We start from the raw sequence: 25,791 nt of genomic DNA on the forward strand, positions 1-25,791 counted from the left end.
CTTACGTGACATTTATGAAAAAAATTTATAAATACATTCATGTCTTGTATAAATCAACAAATGAACCGTATAGATAACAACATTCACAACAGGGACTAGTCAATGCTTTCTTGAACAGTCATGAAAGAGACTACGATCACTCTGAGATGGACTCAAGATAGTCTTAGTTACGTGGTGTCGGGTTTTCCCAATGACTTCTGAGCATTTCTGGAAGATTGGATTTCGCTCACAGTGCGAGAACAGAAGCTTTTAAAGTATTTTTGCCTTAAGTTTAAACATTACCATAATTATCAGGCTCTCAAAAGACAACAATCAAAAATCTCATTTATAACGAGTAAATGCAATATCCACTTCTATATATATGCATTGCTCTAAACGTTCTGGGCTAAGATAACAATCAAAATGGTGATTCGTGCAACAGGTGACTCTCTTAGGATTAGATTAACATCCACAGGAAGACCTAAAAATGCCTTTTTTGCCATTAATCAACAGCCTACAAGAGTGAGGGATGTCATGCGAATGAGAGAGAGTCAAACGGCTCTCGGCTACTCTTTAGTACTAAGTGGCAGAGACCAAAGGTAAACCGAAGGAGACTCGGTTCGACAACGCATAGTTCGCGATTGGAAGAGTAAGTCTCACTGGAGAGGCTACAAAGCCACTTTGGCAGCTACATTAAAAGTGGTATATGAATGTGATTCCCATTTATAAGGGCACTATATTCACTACTCTACTGAATGGAGAGGGTAACTGGAATTACTCAAGTGCTGTGAAGAAAACTCGGATGAAAACACAAAGATCGAAGTGTGGGGAGGAGGGTCTTCGTGAATCTATAATCTCAACCTGAAAAATCGTCTCAGTTATCATCCTTTCACGAGATGCACTACTTGGGAAGTAAGTTAGGAGGCGACTGAAAGGACACTTCTCTAAGAAGCCTGAATTCAGACTACCGGTTCCTCATATGAAAGACCGAGAATGGCAAGGCCTCCGTTGGGTGAAGTCACGTGACCGTAAAACAACGAAAGACTGGTTCACCTCTTGACAAAAAAAGGCAACAAAACAACAGAACAGAGCGACTGATTCTGATTGACTAGAGTTGTTTCAGCTGTCCGTTTGTCGTAATCATTGATGGAAAACATATTTTATAGTCACTAGAAAGAGAAACAAAAGTTTCAGAATGTCAACGCGCTCTAAGACTGACATCAAACCAGCATGGGAAATAAAATAGAAGTAAGTAATCTGTCACTCTTCTCCGGAATAGTAAAAGCTACCTCATGCAGGAGGAGACAGGAGAATGTCGTCATCTGGCTGAACACCCAATATGGGTTAAAAAACATATTATCCGCTCTATTGGAAACCAAAACCTCAGCTTCTGCAAAATGATTCCACTTACAAAGTAAGAAAATAGCCACTCTATTGATTGTGTTGCTGAAAATTTAAGGCCATAGTGAAAGGTGATTTCGAGCTACTTCTTTCTAGCTAGCTGCCTCAAACGTCCCCGCCCCCCTTCGCTGGAAGAGAAGCTTTGAACGCTAAGCTTGATTCTGCTTTGAGTCTATGTATGTATCACCGGAAGCTTTGCTTAATCATAGCGACGAAAGTAGTACTAGGAAGATGTGGTGGACAGCTTTGATCTAATTTCAGATCGTGAGAAAAAGTTTCTATCCGTTTTGGCTGCAAGGAAATTGTTTCCCGTTGAAGTTGGATCTTGAAGGATGACGAAGATGTCTACTGCAGGGCGCTGAGAGCCTTCTGGACTTCGGAGAAGACTTCGTCAGGGGAACCCAAGGCAACGATTGTGCTGCACTTGTCCTTGTAGTAGTCAATGACGGGTTCGGAGTGCTTGTGGAAAGTGGCCAGCCTCTTCTTGATGGTCTCCTCGTTGTCGTCGACGCGACCTGAGGTCTTGGCGCGGTTCAGAAGGCGCTCGACCATGACCTCGTCTGGGACTTCGAAGTACAGGACCTTGGTGCATGGAAGAATCTGCGGGCGAAAAGGGTCTTTATAGAAAACAATCAAATTCAATTATTCTAATTGCGAATTGTACTTTATCTACTGCGCAGTGAAATGCTTCAAGTTACTAAATACTTATTAAAAGAAGGTATTGTTCTAATGTTATATAAGAGAAATGCAAGGAGTGCAGTGGAATTTCTGATGATCTCAAAGACTAATAGAAGCAAATATACATTTGCAAGACCTTCAAGTAACTTGGAACACAAACTACCTCGTAGAATTGCCATTTTGAAGGGAAACATGTAAAATGTAATCAACTGACTTGTCTGAAGTATGACTAAGCTGATTAGACAGATTTCTTCAAAACTTACACTGAAACTTAAAGCTTCAAACCTAGCCCCTTTTCAAATGTCCATAGCAACAGAGCATTTTAAAATAGCAACAGTAGTGCTAGTTCCTGGACAAAGTTGCAGTAAGAAATAATTGGAAACTAATATCTGGAATTCATAACATCAAAGACTCGAAGATTTTAAGAATAAAAATAAATGCATTTAAAGGCCTACAAAAGATACAACAAGTTTACTGAATGACATCACCTCTCAACAACATTTTGTGCATGACAACTGAAAAGCAAGTCAGTAAACATCCAAGTGTTTGCGGGAAAGAATTCATTACATTACTCTGGACTTAAAAAAAAATATTATACATGATATTTTCCTTTTAGTTTCTGTGAAAAAAGTGGGATTTCTCCTCTTATTTACTTGTGGAAGTCGAGAGATATCGTACTATAGTAGATTCACATCAACCGTATATCTGATGTCTAGGCCAGTCCCTTACGACGCTCCTGATTGGCTGTTGATAAGCCAATCACAGGGCTGGAAACTCTCAGTCTCTCTCGAGAGTTCACATATGCAGGAGGAATGTTCCACCTCTCCTGGGGGATACTTTTGAAAGACGTATCCTTCAGGAGTCAGGAGAGGTGGAACATACATACTGCCTATGTGAACTCTCGAAAGAGATTGGGGGAGTATGCAGCCCTGTGATTGGCTTATCAACAGCCAATCAGGAGCGTCGTCAGGGACTGGCCTAGACATCAGATCCAAGGACACCTGGGCCCAAATTGAAAGGGTCCGACTTACCGAGTCCTCGAACTGGACGCCCTGGGCCTGCTCTCGAGGGTAGCCGTCGATGAGGAAGCCCTTGGAATCGGAGACCTTCTTGAGCATGGCTTCGGCCAGGAGGTCCAGCACCACCTCCTGAAAGAGTGAGCGGGTTTCGATGTAGTGGGGCTGAGAACTAATCAATGCAGTGGGTTTTGCTTACTGTGTACATGTGAGGGAAGCCTTTGTATCTGTCTATACTATATTATATGTATGTATGTATGTATGTATGTATATATATATATATATATATATATATATATAGATATATATCTATATATATATTGTTGTGGCGCCAGTCTTAGCAGTCATTAATTAATCATATATATATACATATATATATATTGTATCTATATATATATATATATATATATATATATATAATATATATAATATAGATATAATTGTATATATATATATATATATAATATATAGTATATCTAATATAATATATATATATATAAATATATATCTATATATATATATATATATAATTATTGAATGCCTTTCGGGATTTTGAAACTTTTAAAATTATGTAAATCACAAGTATTATTACACACAGGACAAGTTTGACAAAAAAAATATAGTGTACTATTAATATTATTATGAAATATACAATCAGGAGTACTTGCTCGGCAATAGAAAATTCTATTTCAAAGTATCAGTTAAGAGCAACATAATACTGGACAACACTAGAGGATTCTTTCTCTTGCAACCACACGAGAGTCATGTACTATAGCCTTAAACACCGTCCTCACGTCACACTCTGATAGCAATGTTAATCCTGTGACATTAGAAAAAAAAGTCACTTGTCATGAAAGGCGTACAAAAAGTGCAGCCGGAGAACTGTCAAGTTTATCCACTTTTAACTGCAACATTTATCTTATCGCGTCGGTGGAGATTCTTGGTAGATTCACGATGATATTGTGGTTCTGTTTCGTGGGAGGGTTTGAGAGTCGTCATTTTAAGCAGTCGAGCTTTGAGTACGAGTAAGTACGAGTACCACTGGTCGTGGGCGTAACTGCTGGGAGAGGGGGGCACACTTATTTAAAAGGATAGGGTTTCTCTTTCTCTCTTTAACTGACCAAAGGGATAAGGTCTCCCTTTAGACAGGAGTCTATCTATCTACTTAAAAGGGATATGGTTTCTCTCTCTCTCTCTCTCTCTCTCTCTTTAACTGACCAGGGGGACGAGGTCGCCCTTCTCCATGATGGCGTTGAGGGCCTTGCCCCTCTCTGATCCGGAGGCGACTTCCTCCCTGAGGAGATCTCCTGACGAGAGGTGAGTGTAGCCGTATTGGCTCACGATCTTGTCACACTGGGTGCCCTTGCCGCATCCTGGCCCACCTGTTAGGAGAAATAATAATAATAATAATAATAACAACAATAATAATAACAGTAATAGTAATAATAATAATAATAATATATTACTATATAAAAATAATATATTAATATAACCACCTTCACTCTATATTCTGAATAATAATAATGATAATAATAATAATAATAATAATAATAATAATAATAATAATAATAATAATAATAATATAATATTTTACAAAAAAACTACAATCAAATCAACAAAAACATTGATATTTATTTTTATTACAAAGTCCCCTTCCCCGTGTGAAATAATAATAATAATAATAATAATAATAATAATAATAATAATAATAATAATAATAGATTTTACAAAAACTACAATCAAATCAACAGACATCGATATTTATTATTGTTATTACAAAGTCTTTCCTCGTGTGGATAATAATAATAATAATAATATTAATTTTTAACAACCGTTATAATCAAATTAAGAAAGATATTGATATTTATTACATTTACAAAGTACTTTAATTGTGCGTGACTTTTATCCCATTTTTACAATAGTGAAATTTTCCAAATTTTTCGAAAGGAAACATCAATAATAATTTTGATTAAACTTCAATAATAATTCTTATGAATTATAATAATCGAAATAGCAAAGATCTTTATATTTATTACTTTTACAAAGTACTTCTCTTTCTCTCTTGCTAATTTTATCCTGTTTACGATGAAGGGAGTTTTTCGAATTTCTCGAAAAGACACTTCTATAATGATAACTCTAATAATCAAAGTAACAAAGATCTTGTTATTTATTACTTTTAGAAAGTCGTTCCTTTTGTGTGTGACCATTTTTTTAGTCTTCCATTGTTTTTTAGTCTGTCCTTATCCTTAGATTCTAACTCAACAGAAGCTGTGCTGGATATCTTAGTTCCTGAATATTTGAACGATTCAACCACTTTATTATTTCTCGAGCTAATATTAGTTCAGCTCTCCGTGCATACTCTACCAGCATTACTGTTTTACTCATAGCTCCTCATTGGACGAGTAAGTTGCGTACCCGACTATCAATTTAGTAGCCCGAGTTCGCTCCCCACTGCTGCTGCCAATGAGGAACGAGAGGAATTTAGTTCTGGTGGTTAGAAATTCCTTTCTCGATATATTGTGGTTCGGATCCCACAATAAGCTGTAGGTCCCGTTGCTAAGTAACCAATTGGTTCCTAGACATGTAAAAAAAATCTAATCCTTCAGGCCAGGCCTAGGAGAGCTGTTAAATAGATTTTATTTTTCTTAGATTCATCCTGAATACCTTCCCCCTCTAGACACAAGATGCATTCTATTTAGCCAGTGTTGCAAATCTTGCTGTGTTCCATTGATTACGAACAGCGTCATCTACAATACTAAATATTCTCAGTCTGACAAATTTCCATCTTTCCTCCAATATAAGTCTTTTCTTCCATCTACTGAGACTTTCCTTATCTATCAACTACATATTCTCAGTCTGTCAAATTTCCATCTTCCCTCTAATATAAGCCTTCTCTTCCCTCTCCTAAGACTTTCCCTAATTATCAATCTATTGAGGGGCAAACAGTATAGGTGAAATAACATTCCCTTGTCGCACCCCACTTTTTACTGCAAATTCACTTGACTCTACCCATCAGGACTAAAAATGTTGAATAATTCAATAATCACTGAAAATATAATAGGCTATTTTTTCCCGTTATGGATTCTATGAGACGGGCAAAAAGCGTAGGTGAGATAACATTACCTTGTCGTATCCCACTTTTTGTTGGAAATTCACTTGAATCTACCCCATTACATAAATAAAATAAAATAAAAAAATAAATGAAAAACTGAAAACCATCAACAAGGGAAAGATGAACATTGTACAGATTGGAATCATATTGCAAGAAAGGAAGACTGAGGTCAATTTAATTTTTTGAAATACAGGAAAAGGAAGAATCCCAACTCACCAAGGACGAAAATAACTGGGAGCTTAGCATCCTTCAGGGGGGTAAGATCCAACTGCTTCCTCTCGACAGCCTGTGGATAAAAATCAGACTATAGAAATAGGTTCTTAATAAATTTTCTAATTAATTTTTTTTAAGTTCCTGTGAGATCCGTGTGACCAATAAATCCTCAAGTGTTGGTATTCTCGGGGTTGAGAATTGGTACTGTCAGGGAAAACGAGAGATAATACATTATGTTCATTTGCAAATTGTATATTCTTCACCTAGGTATATTAGTCAACACATATTTTCCTCCTGAGGCAAATGACCGTCAATTCATAATATAAACTTGAATGACCAAATTGGTCTACTACAAATTGACGAAAGTTTGCAATCTTTTTTCCTAAACATTAGACATCACATCCAACTGATCACAGAGACATTCACTCCTGAAAGTTCAAAACTCTTTCGGGGGAACTTTATCAGTCATTGACACCAGACAAAAGCGTGAAGATTCTAGATTCCCAGTGGGACGCCAAATCTTATCTTGGATTCCAGTGGGCCAAGGACGACGCAGAGAACTTGCATAAATGGAAGAGGGGCTGGCATTAACTTCGTGAATCAATTGACTTTAGCTTCTGCCCAAATCCGTTCTGGGTTCTGGGTCTGAATCGGGGACGTCGATTTGACTCTTTTACCTCGGCATTCGTTCCCGATTCATTTCTTCCACCTTGCTGTCCAACTTCTCTAGTTAGTATTTCTAAGTTCAATCATGGGTTTTACATAATAGTTTTAACTTGGGTTCCTTGTACTTCATCTCGGTTATCTTCTGGGTTTTGCTGTCCAACTCCTTCACTGTCTTAGGAGTTGAACTGCCGAAAGTGTCCCCGTGTTTGGCTCCATAGTCTAGACATCATAATTCATTCATTTGGGAATCAAGTTTCGTTGGAAACATTCTCTGTCGTGATTTAAATATAACACATGGTCCTCGCTATCAAAGTTACAATCTCTCTCTCTCTCTCTTTAGTCGCAATGGCTTCCTTGGCAAAAGTATGAACGTATGTGCCGCCGAGATCATCACCATTGATAAAATAACTGATCTTATCTAGCATTCTTTCCAACATTATTTTTATTCTCTCTTATTTCCTCGCTTCTCCAGTAACTGGTTTTCAAATCGGGAAACAGCGCCGCTCCCGACTTCTACCGTAATTTACTGTTTCGTTTAAACGCCAAATACCAAAAACCACACGTCACCTGACTTGGTCTCTCTCTCTCTCTCTCTCTTTCTCTCACACACCTTCTCTTCTTCTTGTCTAAATCTACTCGTATCTTGGCTCTATCCCAGCAAGGATCTTCGGTAGCCGGAGAGAGAGAGGGAGAGAGTCTTGTTTTAAAACATCGTCCGAACGCCCGGGCTCGTTAATCGTTACTCTTTTGTTTCGTGACTCGGATACGTTCCTCGATGTCTAGAGATTGCTACCGTACAATGTCTGTTTGTTTTTATGAAGCTACTCTATTTTGGTATCTTTTTTTTATCGTGTAGTTTTTATTCAGGAATTCAATGCGGAACTTAATTCAGACGCGCGCGTACTCTGTTGGCTGCAGATTTATTTATATATTTTTTTTTCTACCCGTCCATTCGAACAATACTATTTATGAATGAATCTCGGACAGGTGTTTAAATATGCCTCAGCAATATACATATGTATGCTTCCTTGTATGCATTCACATATGTATGTATATATAAATATACAATATTATATATGTAATGTATGTGTGTATACATATACAATCAACACAAATATTAATAGGAAAAATGAAAAATGGAAATAAAGTGGGTACACTCGCGCATATATACACTATATTAGATAGATAGGTAGATAAAATGATGCAGAAAATAAAGGAAATATCAAGAAAACGGCATAAATAAAAAACCCAAACTGCGAAACAAAAGAAGGGGAAAGGATATTAAAAGAGTTGAATTCATCATCCCCTCGTGATCGATATTCGAACTATTGACGACTTCATTATCGGTTACCAATCTAAGCCAGAGGGCAAATCCCCCAGATGCATTGCACGAGCCCGATATTTTTTTGGGGGGGTTGGTGGTGTGAGGGGGGTGGGTAGGCATGCCCCTAGATTTGGTTAGTTTAGTTCTAAGATGAATACTCCATCTAATTTGGGTGTGGGAGTCATAGTGAGAATATTTTAATTAGAAGATTCTATGGTTAGTTTTTAAGATGTAATTAAACCTTGAGAAGGAGGAGTCGGTTAAAAAAAAGAGAGAAAAAAAAAGAATTAATGAAGTTACTGGTGTCAATGCTTTCAAAGTAATTCAACGCTCTTATAGTAACTCAAAGCTTTTAAAGTAATTCAAAGTTTTTAAAGTAGTAATTCACAGCCTTTAAAGTAGTAATTCAAAGGTTTGAAAGTAATACATATCTTTTAAAGTAATTTCAAAGCCTTTTAAGTAATTTCAAAGGTTTTAAAGTAACTAAGCTTTTAAAGTAATTCCAAGCTTTTAAAGTAATTTCAAAGTCTTTACAGTAATTGAAACCTTTTAAAGTAGTAATTTCAAAGCTTTAAAAGTAATTTCTAAGCTTATAAAGTAATTCAAAGCTTTTAAAGTAATTTCAAAGGTTTAAAAGGTAATTTCTAAGCTTATAAAGTAATTCAAAGATTTTAAGATACTTCAAAGCTTTTAAAGTAATTCAACGCTTTTAAAGCATTTCAAAGCTTTTAAAGTAATTTCAAAGTCTTTAAAGTAATTCAAAGCTTTAGAAGTAATTCAAGGTTTTTAAAGTAAAGCAAAGATAAATGTAATTGCAAAGATTTTATAGTAATTCAAAACTTGTATGGTAATTCAGTTTTTAAAGCAATTCAAAGATTTTAAAGTAATTTCATAGCTTTTAAAATAATTCAAATAATTTAATTAATTCAGGTTACGTTGAATTTCACGATGGGTAATTTAACAACTCACGCTGTCACTAATGATGTTGTAATTACCGAGAGATTTATCCCGGTTTTATATATATATAATATATATATATATATATATATATATATATATATATATATATATTATCTGGATCATCAACCGAATATTTTCATCATACACAGATATATACATCATATACATGTATGCCCGGTTCAAATGCAAGGTATGGTTTATTACAGAAAACCAAAGTATATATCAAGATTGCCTTGACCGGTTTTATCATCTAATTTTAACACTTTCAGAAAGAGACGCTTATTTTGAAATGTAAGATAAGACGAAACTGGCAACTATCCATGCCTTTCGTTTCGTTAATTCCAAGAGTTATGTATATATATATATATATATATATATATATATATATATATATATATATATATATATGTATATATATATATACTACATGCGTGTGTGTGTTCGCAAATCATTAAAAAGTTGTAAAAAAAAAAAAGTAAATCGAGTTACTCCTTGCATTTACATTCGTCTTCATCTGCTACATACATTTACTCAGCCTCGGTGACAGATCGAGTTAATGCTCTTGTTCAGGGGGTGAGGGGGTCAATTGGCAATTGTATATCACACAGTCCTTTCCCCCAACTCGCCCTTTGCAGAATCAGTACGACTGCATATCCCTACGTTAGCCTATAAAGTTTCGAACGGTACCCCATTTGAATCATCATTTTCTAGAAATCGTCCGTTTTTAGCTTTAATTCTTTATTGCTAAATCGTTTCACTAGACCAATGATTCTGTAGGTATAGTATCTCGTTAAACCTGTAATTGCCCAAACTTATGACTAGACCGATGATGACCTAGGCCTATACCACTCGAGTATAGGAAGTATATAAGTCTAGACGACTAAGACCTTCTTGAACACAATCTTTTTCGTTACACGAATTAAGCCATATCAGTGACCATTGACGATGTTATCAGTTTTCCCAGTAAAGACTTAATTTCAATCAAAATTTCCCGAAGACAGAGGAAGAAAGCTCGTCTGGTGTGCAACCAAGGGCGTGTGAAGGTCACTTTCCCTGGCTGAAATAATAGTGGGCAGCCAGCCCAGGTGGTGATGCTGCCATCTGAGAGAGAGAGAGAGAGAGAGAGAGAGAGAGAGAGAGAGAGAGAGATTCTAAATAAAGGACTTGCCCACTAAACCTTTCTGAATGTGTGAATAACGAAATAGTCTATGACTGAATGCAGAAATAATACGAGAGAGAGAAAGAGAGACCCAAATAAAGGACTAAACCATTTTGAATGTGTGAATTACAAAATAGTCCATGAATGAATGCAGAGAGAGAGAGAGAGAGAGAGAGAGATTCTAAATGAAGGACTTGCCCACTAAACCCTTCTGAATGTGTGAATTACGAAATAGTCTATGACTGAATGCAGAGAGAGAGAGAGAGAGAGAGAGAGGTGGTTGGGAGGTATAGGAGTGGGGGTCTTCATGCCACCCGCTCACTACCTTAAGAATCTTGTTCCCACGAAGAATTAAAAAAAAAAAAAAAAAAAAGAGTATCCAAATTTGGACGCAATATTCTTGTGGGAAAATGAAAGATTTGAATTTCGAAACATTTGCCAAAAATGATTATGGTTGAGTTTTTAGATAATTCAACCCAACGACCTAAATGTACGTACCACAGTTCGTGAGTGATTGTGTAGATGGCCGGCGCTAAGTTTTACTCGGCAGAATTAATTCCCAGTTTACATGCAATCATTTGTCCTTGCCTTGAGACACAACAAAACACATTTATTACGCTATTACCCCTTTGCGTTGTTATGACAAAGGAATTCGCCAAGTATACCAGCCGCCATGGGACCCACTTAACACATTTGCTTCAATTAGATCACAACTATTGCGTAAACAACTCTGGATTCTTTAATGGGGTCAGTGCATGCAAGACCTCATCCCTTCAATAAATCTCGACAAGCTTTTGAGTGAAAGATAGTCTTCTACGTCGCGTTGCATGGGTTTAGACTAGACCGAATCTCCCCATTAGATCTATGCTATAGTGTTTGCAAGACTAGACCTAACATCCAAGTCTACAATCATCATTATACTATGCTGTATGTCTCGGATGTGACCACTAGGTCTATGCTATAGTATTTGCAAGACTAGACCCAACCTGCAATGCTACAATCATCATTATACTATGCTATATACCTCGGATGTGACCACTAGGTCTATGCTATATAATGTTAGCAAGACCAGACCCAACCTAACAAGCTACAGCCGTCAATATACTATTCTAAATGCCTTCGGTGTCACCACAACTGTCGTGTATGCATGTGACGAAGTTCTCCCAGCGGCTCCAAAACAGCCGGGGAGATAACAAAACACCTGCCTAACCCAAATGCAAAACGAGACAAGTGCTCTTTGCAACCAGAAGTCGGGAGATTTCGCGCGAAACGTTCTGAAGGTCAAACGTCAACTCCTCATGACTCGCGGCGGCAACAACACACGCAGGCACACTATAAAAATCATCGCCGATCGATGTCTTTTAAAGTCAATCGCTGGTACGTCCAACATAAAAAAAAAATTAAATAAATACCCTAGTCTTTGTGTGTGTGTGTGTTCGTCGAAATCATGAGTCGTTCGAGGTTTTTGGACAACGTTTTAAATACATTTTTTGTCAGGTATGGTCTAGATAGGGATGCTAGTCAGTGCGTCTATAATCAGTCTTTGCTTAAAGGTGAATTAATGGCAGAAGAATTACATTTCATGCCATGGAACTAAGTCAGAAAGTAAAATAACCTTATCCCTGATTTCACCGCGTGCGTTGTTGCAACCTCCAGTGACGCATTCTTGCCACGGTAACGACCAATGAAGTGGAAGAAGTGATAGCCAGAAGTGGAGAACAAATAGTCCAGCCACTAAAGAGCCGAGGTTGAAAAAAAATGGCTTTATTTTGTTTCTCAACTGATTTTGACAGTAAATTAAGTTTAATCGCCATGATAAAATAAACACTACCATGATCTGCTCACTGCTAATGCCCAAAATTGACCCAATCCAAGATGGCCGCCATCGCCAGTATTTGATACCAAAAAATGAACATCTTCCTAACTAAAACTAAGAGGTACATCAGACGGGACATGGACTCCGTAGACCAGGGGTGGGGGGAGGGGCGGGGGCAAACTTTTCAGCGGAAGAGCCACATTGTAAAATTCACAATTTTATACGGTCGCATAGTATATATTAAGCAAAATCATTAATATTGAAAATAGACAAACTAAAAGGCTTTTAAAAGAAAAAAAAAATGCAATTAATTTTTATTTATCAATATTTTAAAGTACTGTAGAAGATTCACACGAAATGTATTTATATGAAAGACAAGGTAGTTCAGTTGGAAAACAGCTGTTATCGATTCGTATTTTAAAATAGGAACGTCACATGAAACACATTTGAAAGACCAAATAACCTTGCTTTAAGAACAAAGCAATTACTCTTATTCATTAATACGATAAAGTAGTAAACCATATTTATTTGAAAACCTTCACATTTGTTTAAAAAAACAAACTCGAATTAAAGAAGAAAATATTTTTACTGATATTTTAAAGTAGGAACTTCACATGAGACGTATTTATTTAAAAAACAAAGTAACTTGACAACCCAAGGATTTGAATGACACTTTTCAAAGTTACTAACATTTGGCGCGCCCCATGAATTCCTCTGTCGCCCCCGGGCCGTACCTTGCCCAGACCTGCACATCTCTCGGAGATGAGTTCGAAATCGTAAAAAGTGCCGTGGTAGCAGTGGCTGCAATTCATGACAGAAAAATGACGGACTTATTGGCTGATAACAACAGGAATTTTGCTATGCGAAGAAACCGGAGTTGTATTGTATTGGCAGTTTCTATTCTCGATCGTTCACCAAAAGACTCAAATTTGATTAATCCTAAATCATTATATTTCCCTCCATAAACAAACAAATAAATAAATAAATAACTACAGAAATTTTGCTATGATTGCGGAGAAACCGGGATAGTATTATAGTGGCAGTTTCTATTCTCGATCGTTCAACAAAAGACTTAATAATCCTAAACCATTATATTTCCCTCCATAGATAAATAAATCAATAACTAAATAACAACAGGAATTTTGCTATGATTGCGAAGAAACCGGGTATTATAGTGCCAGTTTCTATTCTCGATCGTTCATCAAAAGACTAAAATTTTATGTCCTAAATCATTATATTTCCCTCCATGAAGTAAAATATATACTCTAAGCTTTCGTCTTATAGCTCTTGACAGCTGAGAAAAAAAATGCATATATAATTTTATTTTAACGAAATGTCTGGATGTTACAGACATCTGCGATATTTATTCCAAGAGCTCGCATTTCTAGAAACAGCGACCATTGTAAAACGACGAGTCTAAAAATCGCACCAGGATATTGCATGGTCTAAGTAGACGACAGCTGTGCAGAACGGAAAATTCTCAGTACAGACTCCAAAACCAGATATATTAGACTGGATATAGAACAAATCGTGCTCAACCTAGTTAAAACTAAAAGGAAAACTTGTACAAACTGAAATATATCAAGCTGTTCACCCGGTAACAACTTGGGTCACTGCAGACGACTTCACTGTTACGAAAACTCTCTTGCTGTGCAACCCACCTATTTATTCCAGAGGTCATTGCAAAGGAAAGCGTTTTTTTTTTATATTCTTTCAATCAGCTTTGCCAATCAGCCTTGCCAACGAATGCCATCTTAGCCTGACAACAAAAATAATTGTCCCTCTAACTAGATCTCTGCCAGAGAGACACCACAACAGCGAACTTAGACTCCCACGCGGAATTTCGGATCGCTCATCAACATTCCGTTTAAGTTGTCGACATTCTACCCTTTCCGTGAAGAAGAAGAAGAGAAGAAGAAGAAGAAGAAGAAGAAGAAGAAGAAGAAGAAGAAGAAGAAGAGGAGGAGGAGGAGTAGTTGTTGTCTACGATTAAATTTGCCCCATTTCAAGTGGCGTTGCACTCATACGTATGAATATAATTGTTTTTGTTTGTTTGTATGTTTGTATGGTGTTTTGACGTTGCATGGAACCAGTGGTTATTCAGCAACGGGACCAACGGCTTTATACGTGACTTCCGAACCACGCCGAGAGTGAACTTCTATCACCAGAAAGTATGAATATAATTGAAAAACAGCCAAGCGTGTAAACAATTCGATTACGAAATATAAATAACAAAATATTAAGTATGCCCACGAACAGCATAATTTTTTTTAATCGTATTGATTAAAGATCGTCGCACGCAGACTGACATAAAATATAACTAATCTTGCAAAACATCACTGTCAGCCTTGAAATATGTTACATTCTCAATTTATTGAAATCATCATCAACACAGAATCTTGGTATACCGGTAATTTCTGTCAACTGCCAACTCTCTCTCTCTCTCTCTCTCTCTCTCTCTCTCTCTCTGTAGGAGATCTCGTAGTGCACGTAATATTACTCTCCACAGAGGAAGGGTTAAATCTTAATTTCCTACGTGATTTAAACACCGCAGGTTGAAAAATTAAAAAAAATAAATAAATAAACAATGCCTTGTTCATCTAAGTAGCGAGTTGAATACCCGGTAGGTAGTAGACTTTGCTGGATCCCATCCAGGTTAGATAAGGGCACAAGGCTAGCAGCTTCATCCCATAGTAATTGCAGATAACCAGAAAGGTGACAAACACCTTCTGGTCGTGTTTGTTTACGCTATTCCTAATAGGATATGGTTCGAGAGACAATAAAAGCGAGGTTCAATCTGGGGTGAACACTAGGTGGTGTAAACAATCTTCCATTGGCATCAAATACCGATTCACCCAGCATCTTTAATCTCTATCTGACACTCACTTCCTTTCTTCATGGATATGTAATCCCTGTCATTCCAGAATTTGCACATCACATATCCATCATTTTCTGTCCTCTTTGCCTCCTTCACGACGATTCTAAATCATTCTCATCTGCAAATAACATCCACATTTCGCTTCTGTATAGGAGAGTTGGCTCAACAATTCCTCTCTCGCACCTGCCATCTTCCTTGCTTCATCATCATTTTCATTTGCCCTACTTCCAAATGCCCATAAAACTCATCCATTTCCAGTCATCCAGAATCCACTTTACCACTCTTTATACTTTCAAAAACTGTCCTTTGTCTGCGCAATTTCTCCCCACCATCCAATTCCTATTATAAATTGAATATAGAATTTTGGCCAGAGGCCAAACACTGGGACCTATGAGGTCATACAGCGCTGAAACGGAAATTAGCAGTAAAAAGTTTGACAGGTGTAACAGGAGGAAAACCTCAAAGCAGTTGCACTATGAATCAATCGTTAGGAGAGGGTGGAAAGTAAGGTGGAAGAAAGAGAATATGAAAGGAGGTACAGTAAAAGGAGCGAAAGGGGTTGCAGCTAGGGGCCGAAGGCACGCTGCAAAGAACCTTAAGTAATGCCTATACACTAACTAACCTCTTACAGGGAATTTCTGTAAAATATCAAATGCAGGCATCATTTACTCCTTTTCTCAATCAATATTCCTTTTCAACCACATAACTTTCACCTACATTTCCAAGCTTTTCCCTGATTTCTTGTATCAGTTGATCCATACGAGTACGGAACAGATATGAAGAGATACATATTACACCAAACCAGTCACCTTCTCACCTACATATTGTAATATACCAACCATTTTCATCTCTGTGAATTATATCGTAAGCTTTTCATGGGTGGATGTTTACCATAAGCAGCTATTACCTTTTACTCTCAAAGTTATCACAAAGGAGAGAGAGAGAGAGAGAGAGAGAGAGAGAGAGAGAGAGAGAGAGAGAGAGAGAGAGTTGGCCCTGACACCAATATGAAATGCTGACATTAAAATTCAAGAACGCACATGAAATGAACTTTACAAAACTGGCGGTCCAGTTACCACCGCTTGCGTCTAGAACGCTGGTCACCTCAATTTTAGATTATCGCATGTCATAGGGAATCACAGTGGCATAATTTCCATTAAAAAAAAGCAGATATTAACGAAATACTCTTTCCGTTATGCTTCGGATTTCTCTCCCCGCCTCCGTTCTCCCAAAGTCCGGTATTTCAACAGACGAATTTGCCGCCATTTCCAGTCTTCCGCTCCCTCTCATGCAAAAATATGGACCAATTTTGCTGGCAGTCCTTAGAAATGACTCAAAGTGCCTCCTGCCTTGATGTTCGTGTTCGTATATATTAATTTATGTGTTTATTTCATAATACCTATTCGTTATTTACCTTTATTTCGGTGTATTTCTCGTTGCTTTCTTCAATTTTTTTATATAAATGATGGTCAGATTACGTGTAAGTTTGCAATACAGGCGAAGAGGCTTATGAATTGTTCTTAATTAGAACAGTTTTTTCTCACTGCTAGTCTTTTTTTCCGAATAATATTTCATATTAAGATGAACGGCATCAATGACCACGTTTTGCACAACGCAAGGTAAACAAAAAATTACGAAATCAATCAATAAGTTCGTGTCACTGACTTAATTAAAAATAAGGGGGATACAGAAATTAATAAACAAAATGGAATCAGTAAATAAATAAATCTGTAAACTAAATAAAAAAAGTACAATCATTAAAACAATAAATGAATGATGCCACGGGAATAAACCAGCATAAAAAAATAAAGAAGTTTCAGCAAACTAATTATGCAAATACCAACTGCGAATCTCAAGTTATCTGAAAGGCTTCGTCCGGCTGAGGACTGGAGAATTCCAGTTGCCTGCTTAAAAATGCAACTGATAAATAAATAACGCTTACGTGGTCACCGTGACGTCTGAGAGGATGACCTTTCAAAATGCCAGTCGGCAACTATGTCTCAGAATCTTCGTCTGCCATTTAAAAAGGTCTCATTCTCGGAGTTCCCGCCAAGAACCTTCGCTGGCTTATTCCGGCTTGATTTAGCAAGAATCATAAAGTACTTCTCCACGTGGGGGGATACTATTCCATACAAGGAAGTAGGAAGTATAAAGACATCATTATTCCATTCAAGGAAGACGAAAGTATCGGTCCCAGGCATGCAAATCTGGAAGAGCTGCTCAGGGCAAAAGTAGGCCTATAAAAATTAGGCCTACATGCAACACCGGACGCACGTCCAGCTTCTCATAGGCACACTTGGACAGGCTATGACGTCAGCCTTTCAAATCATTACCATAATATATTCTTCTGTCCTCGAAATAAAATTACTCGGGGAAACAGACTTAAACTGGTCTGAGACGCATTAAACCAAAGCAAACTTTATCTGAACCACTCAAGAGATCCTGTCCAGAACTACATTAATAACATCACTTAAGATTAAGTGCTAACAGACTTATACATAATGAGGTCTGGTGGAGAATTTAATCACATGCATATGAGTGACTAGGAAATGAAGGGAAATGAAAAAGCCGTTGATAAAAACATGCCTAAAGGAAATCTCTACAGGTAGGAAGAAAGCGAAATTGTCCCCAGTAGGTAACAACAGGTATACGAAAATAGACTCAACACTAATGTATACGAAAGTTCGCATACATATTCGTCAGGGAGATTTGTTATGCACTTCTGATATCTTAGTAAGGGTACTGGATTAGAGAATGAGTGACCAGAGAAACCAGTACATATATTTACTAATAATAAACATGTCGTAATAATTATAAAAACTATGCGTTACAACTCTGAACTCAAAGCAAGAAAAACTCATGAGTTGGCCTGCATATTTCGCTAATATATGGCGCACCACACCGTTCAGCAGTCGAAATAATCTAATTTTGAGCTTCGTGTAAGGAAAACATTTACTGTATATAGTCTGATAAAGAGATCAAATTACCCTAGACAACAACAGCAGCGTTGAGAAAACCACTGCAAAGGAATCTGCTAATGAAAACAAAAGCAAGACAAGTGAAAGCAGCGAAGTGTATCTCTTTGACACGACAGTTACCGCATATGTGTCATTAATGTACGCTGGCGAACTTATCATATTCAAATGTTGTGTTTGATACTTCCTGGTACGTTTGAGAGAGAGAGAGAGAGAGAGGAGAGAGAGAGAGAGAGAGAGAGAGAGCCAAGTTATTAATAAAACATGGTATCGGCCACGCCGGCTAGACTTATGCAGACACTTACAGGGAAGACCCTCAAAACTAAGAACCTATAACGCTCTCTTTCACCTTCTCCCTCTCAAACATCAAGAACTGGAGAGTGTACGTGATCCTGGGCAGATATCTGGGGCTATTATGTTTGCCGGTACATGTCCGACCACAGGTGAATTGGACTTCCACTTCTGCAGCTTTCAACTGGACTATTTCCCAGAGTTTCCGTTTTCTGTTGGGAAGGGAGACAACAGTCATTTTTTTTCCGCCATTATTTGCTATATTATCATCCTTTATCTGCGCGTATTATCTCGAACAAGCTATTAGGTGCATCGCAACCTCGAAGCCAAATGTTTACAAAGAAATTCAAAGCACTGCACACTATTAAATGAAAACGAGATCGTAAGGGTGAAAATCTTGTCTCGGGAGGTAACACGATATTGCTAATCTTAAAAGTTTACGCATGCCATAGAGACTAAAATGCTACTGAAACGTTCGGGAGTTCCGTCATAACCGTACTCTCGCACACAGCAAACTCCTTAAGGTTGAAAATCACAGTGGTATATCATAATTATGACCTCTACGAAACTATGACGGGTTGTCACGTGACTAATACGATATGCCAATATCATCCAATGATGTAGCTTTTTAAGGACCTGATCTACATAAGAAAAAAAAATAGAGGTTTCTGTAATTCTGTTTTTAGCCTTAAAGAGAAATGCTCACGCATCAGGTTACAGCAAAATATTCCCCCCAAAAAATACAACAGGATTATTTCAACAGCTAAGAACCTGAACAACAGCAGATCCTATTATGCAATGGGCGAAAAACACCGTTACTGGGAAAAGGTTGTGGGGAAAGTGGCAGTTCAATTATACACAAACACTAGGTCTCTCATACAAATACAAGAACATACAATCCATTTTCGAGAGCGCAAATTAGGCCTACGTGTACTTACACGGTTATAAGCATCTACTATACACTGGCTAGACCTATATTCATATGTTTAACACTACACAGCAACAGGTGGTTCACCAAAGGCCAGAAGGTCAGACTTACTGATTAGTCACCAAATATGAAAGGAAATAATTAGGCAATTTCAGCGAATATGCGTCGTCACGTTGTCAAAAAGAAGTAATTAACGGAATTAATTTCTAGGCCGACGTGCCTGCCTTCCGTGGAATATTCAATTTACCAGCGTTGTCTAATATCCCCGTCTTCAGTAGCTGTTACGTTATAACTTTTTCGTTTCGAACAAAAGCATCAGCAACAAAAAGTATGATTATCTGAGGGAAGCAGTCTGGTATATTGTATAAATTACTGTGTGAACGAACTTATTAGAAAATCATGGCTTACTGAGTTATGTAAACACAAAATAAGGAAAACATATATATATAATATATTATATATAGATATATATAGTTTATATATAATATATATATATATATATAAATAAGCCTTTGTTCTCCCTTCTTACATGGGGTAGTCGCAGGTGATACCTTCCCTTCCTCTCTGCAAGTCTACCATATGAGGTTGCTGACCCATCCACATTCCCATCACTTGTTGCCACCTAACGCAGTCAACTAACTACCACGTATTAATTCACCGCTTTCGTCAACATGCGCCCAGTAACAATAATAATTAAAAGTACCTACTAAGGAGACAAAGTCCCCTTCTAACAGAAATTCACCTGTTCCAAGCGACTGTTAAATCCCTGATATCCGGTATTATCTTATCAATTACGGTCGCTAACAAGTGGATTGCCAACTGTCATCAATCAAGCCTGCATGTGGGTGCGCATTCGTGAAGTATTATAAGATTAATGTGAAAGGAAATCTCCACTAATAAGTGTAAAGCCTGACAAAAATAAAGTATTAGCTTAGATGAGTTTGCCAAAGTCCTCCGGTTTTCTATACAGAATCACCCTGGTTCACATTGGGGCGTTCAGTCAATTCGGTTTTGCAGATTACGGGAACGAATCGAGATTCTGGCGGGAATATTATTATACGTAAATTAGATCGTTACGCTCTTTTCACGTCATGAAAAAAATAACAAAATGATCAAATAGTCGCAGTTCCACAGTAAACCATTGACTTTGTTTAGGCATTATGAAATTCCAAGCAACTTGGATCTGGGAAAATGATGCACTTCGTGGAGATACAATGTAGGAAAGGATTAGAGAAACGCATAAGTATAACAATAAAAGATTGGAGAAACGCATAAGTATAACAATAAAGGATTGGAGAAACGCATAAGTATAACAATAAAGGATTGGAGAAACGCATAAGTATAACAATAGATGCCAAGTGAGGGAAAGAGAGAGGGAGAGATGACATTCTCAAACTAGACCCACAAAGTAAAAGGTCATTAAAATCTAAATGAAAACGCTATACAGCATAAACGAGAGGGAGAGAGAGAGAGAGGTATACAAGCAAAACAGGCAATAATAGAATTCTCACTTACCATGGCAATAGGTAAACAGATCGAACTGAAGATGACTTACTCACGAGCCGGCTCACTCACAACTGGGAGCAGAAATTCGGAGGGAGTTGCCTCCTCTACTCGATTTTACAACTCGCACATATACAGGCTTGGCTCGCTGCCTGTACGATCACCCCCCACCCAAGAGTCCCCCCTCCACACAGCCAGGGTCCCTCCCTACTTGAAATGACGTGAATAATTCTCTCTCTCTCTCTCATTTACCCTGCATAGTTTTTGCATATTTTTCCCTCCCTGCAACTTTTTCCTTTCGTAATGTTTGTCTATAAGTCCGAAGTCTAACAATAATGTTTATGTCCGTGCCTCTGAGAGAGAGAGAGAGAGAGAGAGAGAGAGAAAATTTGCATGCTCTGCAAACATGAAAATTACTCTGGGAGGCAATTTAATAATAAAAAAAATCTTGATTACGAATTGGGGAAAACCTCCATCTGCGTCAGAGAGAGAGAGAGAGAGAGAGAGAAGAGAGAGAGAGAGAGAGAGATCTTACTGGGTCGTGGATCAAGTTAAGAAAGTAAGCATACGTTGCTCAGTTAGCATATCGAGCAAGCACAGCGAGACAGGCCAAACAAACAACAGGCAAGAGCGTTGTTAGGTCAGGTGTCACAAGCAAGAGGCTACTACGGATTATAGTGCTTAGTTTACGTCCGTCCGGCTTCATTATAGAGGTTACACCGTATATCCTCTCTCTCTCTCTTCTGTCATTCATCTTTATTACGGTCATCTTGTGTCCCACATTTCAGCTCGATTTTGAGTTTAAATTTTTTTTATTCCAACCAGTTTTAGTTTTAGAACTTTTCTCTCTCTCTCTCTCTCTCTCTCATTAACGTGGTCCTTGTGCGTCACATATTCCGGCCAATTTTTTTTTTTCCCTCCAACGCAACTTCTCTCTCTCACTCACTCAAGCAGTATGTAGTACCACGGAGAAAGAAAAATAAATAATGGGAAAAACTTTCACAGGCCGTCCAGATACCTTCACTGGAAATACTGTCTGGAACAGGAGAAATAAAAAAAAATAATAAACCAGAAATAAAATAATATATTAAACTCGCCTAATACGGCAACACCGAAGTGGTACACAGTTCCTGTCACCTAGTACTATACAGCCGCTGGTACGTTCCTGTGGTGTACGTTTTCTTTTAAGGTTTTATTGTCTATATATCTTCATCCGGGGCTTTCTGTTGATATCTGCAGATACGTTCTCTATAACAAGAACGTTTAACTTCTCACCGACCGCTATTAAACAACCTGTGCTAAAGTGCTTTATTTCCATATATCCTACCAAACAAATAGGACTATTTAAGCTGTCTAAAACTGAAGAAACTGACTATATATCTATTTTCAATTAGAATTTTGGAAAAGTTGCTCCATTCTAAGATACAGCTCGCTCCAATCTCAGCGTGGATCATAAACATGTAAAAAATGCAAACAAGTTTTCTGTACATCGTATAATGCTATATGAGCCGCGGCCAGTGAAACTTTAACCACGGCCTGGTGGTGGCCTGACCTATATCGTTGCCAGACGCACGATTTTGGCTAATTTTACCTTAAATTAACACTATTTAGGCTACATGGCTGCAATTTGGTATGTTTGATGATTGGAGGGTGGATGATCAACGTACCAATTTGCAGCTCTCTAGTCTCAGTAGTTTTTAAGATCTGAGGGCGGACATAAAAAGTGCTGACTGAGGCAAAGCCAACACTTAAAAACACCCACATATTTTTTTATATTTTATTTTATATATTTTTTAAAGGTAAACGTTTCCGGTAGCCGAAGAGGCAACGGCGGATGACTAGGAATAAAATTCATATCTGTACCCAGGGTCCCAGTGACCTTGAAAAGCTTTAAGCAACTTACGAGATTTGGAATCTTGCTTGTCATTGTCGGCGCGAGAGATATATTCAAATGTTTTATTTTTATCTATTTCTGTTTAAATGTCTTATTAATCTTTATATTCGTTTTTTATTTATGATTTTTAACTTAGCTTTATTTATTCATGTTTATTCAAATTCTTTTTCTGATTTTTTCATTTGGGCTTTAATTAATCTTTAATATTTTTATTTATATTCTTTATTTATCTTTATTTACTTTTTTCTTACGTAACAACTTTACAGTCCGTTTACTCAAACGAGGAAAGAAGCTCACGAATAAGATTTTACGCTGCGAATCAATATAATCAAGGTAGCAAATCATGAAAACAATAAGACAAAGAAACTACAGATGAATTACAAGGAATAGATCATTTAGACATAAGAATATTCAATATTGCGAAACAAAATAATCAAGGGAATGAGTCATAAAAAGAAAAGAATAAAGAAACTGCAAAATAGATAAAAAATAAATAATTTATATTTCATTAGATTTAATTATTGTATTTATCGTTTATCATTGATCCGTATTCTTTAGATTTCATTTTTATACTTTTCTTATACTATGCATTGATGGTAACGCTTTTCATTTATTCCAGTCTTAACTGGAAAAATCTAAGTCTGTCGATCGCACTGCTGACGTGCGATAAATGCTACCCGTTTACTCAGTTTTTTCAAGAATATTTCATCTCTCCCGGTCGCTAATCTCCCAGAAGTGTAGTACTAGTGTTGCACCAGCTAAATAACTATGATATTATTTTCAAGAAGATTCTATGGTTAGTTTTTAAGATGTGGCGTCACGCTTTTTTCAGGGAAGGTCTCTACTTGTTTACAGTCCGCGAATGAGCCTCCTGGTCTCCGCTCTCTCTCTCTCTCTCTCTCAGCTAGAGATCGTAATGAACTTTAAACCTTCTTCCTTTCACGTGTGGACCACACCCAAGGTACTGTCATATCATGCAATGGTCTGACGATAACGGAAGTATCAGTTGGACGTGTGTGTGTGTGTGTGTGTGTGTGTGTGTGTGTGTATGCGTGTGTGCGTGCATATGTGTCTTCAGTCCAAGAAACGACAATATTAAATTGAATTGAAATAGAAAGTTAGAAGGTTTCCAAGCGCGTTCGAAGATGTGCTTGGCTGGAATTTGAAGAAAAGGAAAAGGTGGTTGAACTGGCTGATTTTGGATACCAAAATAGTTGACTGAGAGTGAGTTGACAGGTTTGGAGTACCTGGAATGGGCGAGATAAATAGATTCTTATGGAACTGCGTCTATAAAATGAAATCCAGTGAACGTCGGTGAGGATAGTGGAAGACTGGAAGTAGCTGATTCATAATGACATTTGCGAGTAAATGCAAGAAACTGTGATAGGATGTGGGAGGAGGTAACGCAGAGAGCAAGCAAAGTACTGGAGTTAGTACTAGGTCCAGGAAAGGTTAAAAATAGAAGTGCCCATGAAAGCAAGATTAAGAAAGAAGTAAGAAGGGAATGTGAGGTTAATCGCCGATATGGAATTTACATAAGGATGTTTAATGCTAAAAAGTAGGTTTGAGCTGTTGAAAGGCACTCTCTGGGTAACGCATAGGGGGTTGAAGGGCACAAAACTGAATATGTAGACATATGTATAGTTACAAGATATAAAAATTAGAATTTGGGAAATGGTTCATTTTTTTTTTTTTTTTTTTTTTTTTACATGGTCAAATCGCGAGAGATGGGAAAAAGAAAGTACTAGTGACATAGGTCTATAGCATCTGGAATTCTTGGGGGTAGGAAGGAGAATTATCTACGCTGGCTGCATGCAGCGTTAGAGGAATATGAATGGAAGAACTCTCATATCTAGGAAGCAAGATAGTATGTGCGGGAACGAACGAATACCAAAGTATCTAGGAAGGTTGACAAGCTGCTGATAAGCCTACAGGTTAGATATATGGGACGGTACAAGTTGTGTTCGCTTCCTTCATGAGCAGTTAATTTATGGTTCAGCAGCTAAAGGATGAAGGTGGCAGTAGTAACTACTGTTTGTATTTTGTATAATACACAATGTTACATGCGAAAATAGATTGACAGAGAGACACACAACAAGCTTCCCCCCCCCCCCCCCCCCCCCATTCATTATTGCATACAAATGATCGAGTTTCTCCATAAATCTACGCCCATTGCGACACATTTTTCAAGTCAGCTGCTTCTCAGAACGATTCAAGACTATGAGTAGGACTACCTACACACACATAGATATGCATGTATGTGTGTGTGGTTGAGTGAGTATGTAACGTGTGTTTTGAGTCATCTAATTTCTGTACTTGTATGCACAGATGTATACGTGTGTAGACATTTCCCAATTCCCGCATAATCTGCTTTTTATTTTGACTTGATTTTTAACGGAGCCAGTCTTAAAGCTGAGGGACAATTAGAGCAAGGCATAAGAAACCATTGACAGATTGTAGAGTTCACGACTTTCATCTCATTGTACCCTAATCTTAAAAAGAAACCAGTCATTGTTATCAATGCATACTCACAGAATTAGCTCTGCAAACAGGGAAGGCATTGCATGACTTCATCTCGTCGCGATTAATACGTAAAAAAGAAAAAAAATGGTAAAATGGTTTTGCGAAATCAATACACGAAAGTTAACGAGACACTGCGTTGTCCGTTGATTGATCTTTATTGGCTGCGCACGTTTAACGGCTATAATTTGTCGCCGCCTCATTAGATCTACACTAATTCGTTATTCCTTCATCAGGCGATATCTCTTGAATATATAAGATCCCTGGTTTTCTTCCGAGAGATTCTTTTCCTTTTCCTTTAGACTTAAGCGTTCCACTAACATCTTTACAAAATTACTTATCGTGTGTCGGCCTACTTCTCTTAAAGGTTAGCCCTTTCCTGCCCTTTGACCTAATTTATTCGAATATTATCAACACTCACCATCGGATTAGATGTTTCCTTGTCAACAGTCCGAGGTTGGGGGATACATCTTGTAAG

At 37.5% G+C, this 25,791-nt stretch overlaps 1 protein-coding gene across 2 annotated transcripts; it reads right to left on the reverse strand.

Moving 5' to 3' along the window:
- On the reverse strand, nucleotides 1-25,791 carry LOC135213101 (adenylate kinase isoenzyme 1-like). 2 transcript variants are annotated; one of them, XM_064246979.1, is made up of 5 exons: nucleotides 25,735-25,791; nucleotides 6,403-6,472; nucleotides 4,293-4,456; nucleotides 3,090-3,206; nucleotides 1-1,980 (listed from the first exon to the last, which is right to left on the reverse strand). In XM_064246979.1, exons 1-5 carry the CDS (start codon nucleotides 25,735-25,737, stop codon nucleotides 1,726-1,728), a joined length of 609 nt encoding a protein of 202 aa, XP_064103049.1. In that variant the 5' UTR covers nucleotides 25,738-25,791; the 3' UTR covers nucleotides 1-1,725. The 2 variants fall into 2 exon arrangements, with proteins under 2 accessions (XP_064103049.1, XP_064103048.1); XM_064246978.1 differs by lacking the exon at nucleotides 25,735-25,791 and adding an exon at nucleotides 20,912-21,048.

This window comes from Macrobrachium nipponense, chromosome 42, assembly GCF_015104395.2.
Source record: "Macrobrachium nipponense isolate FS-2020 chromosome 42, ASM1510439v2, whole genome shotgun sequence".
NCBI classification, from domain to species: Eukaryota; Metazoa; Arthropoda; class Malacostraca; order Decapoda; family Palaemonidae; genus Macrobrachium; species Macrobrachium nipponense.

Excerpts from the sequence above, each read along its gene's own strand:
- LOC135213101 (XM_064246979.1), bottom strand. Across the intron at positions 4,457-6,402 it reads CCCAGTTATTTTCGTCCTTG|GTGGGCCAGGATGCGGCAAG; the intron begins GTGAGTTGGGAT and ends TTCTCCTAACAG. Across the intron at positions 3,207-4,292 it reads AGGGCGACCTCGTCCCCCTG|GAGGTGGTGCTGGACCTCCT; the intron begins GTCAGTTAAAGA and ends TCACTCTTTCAG.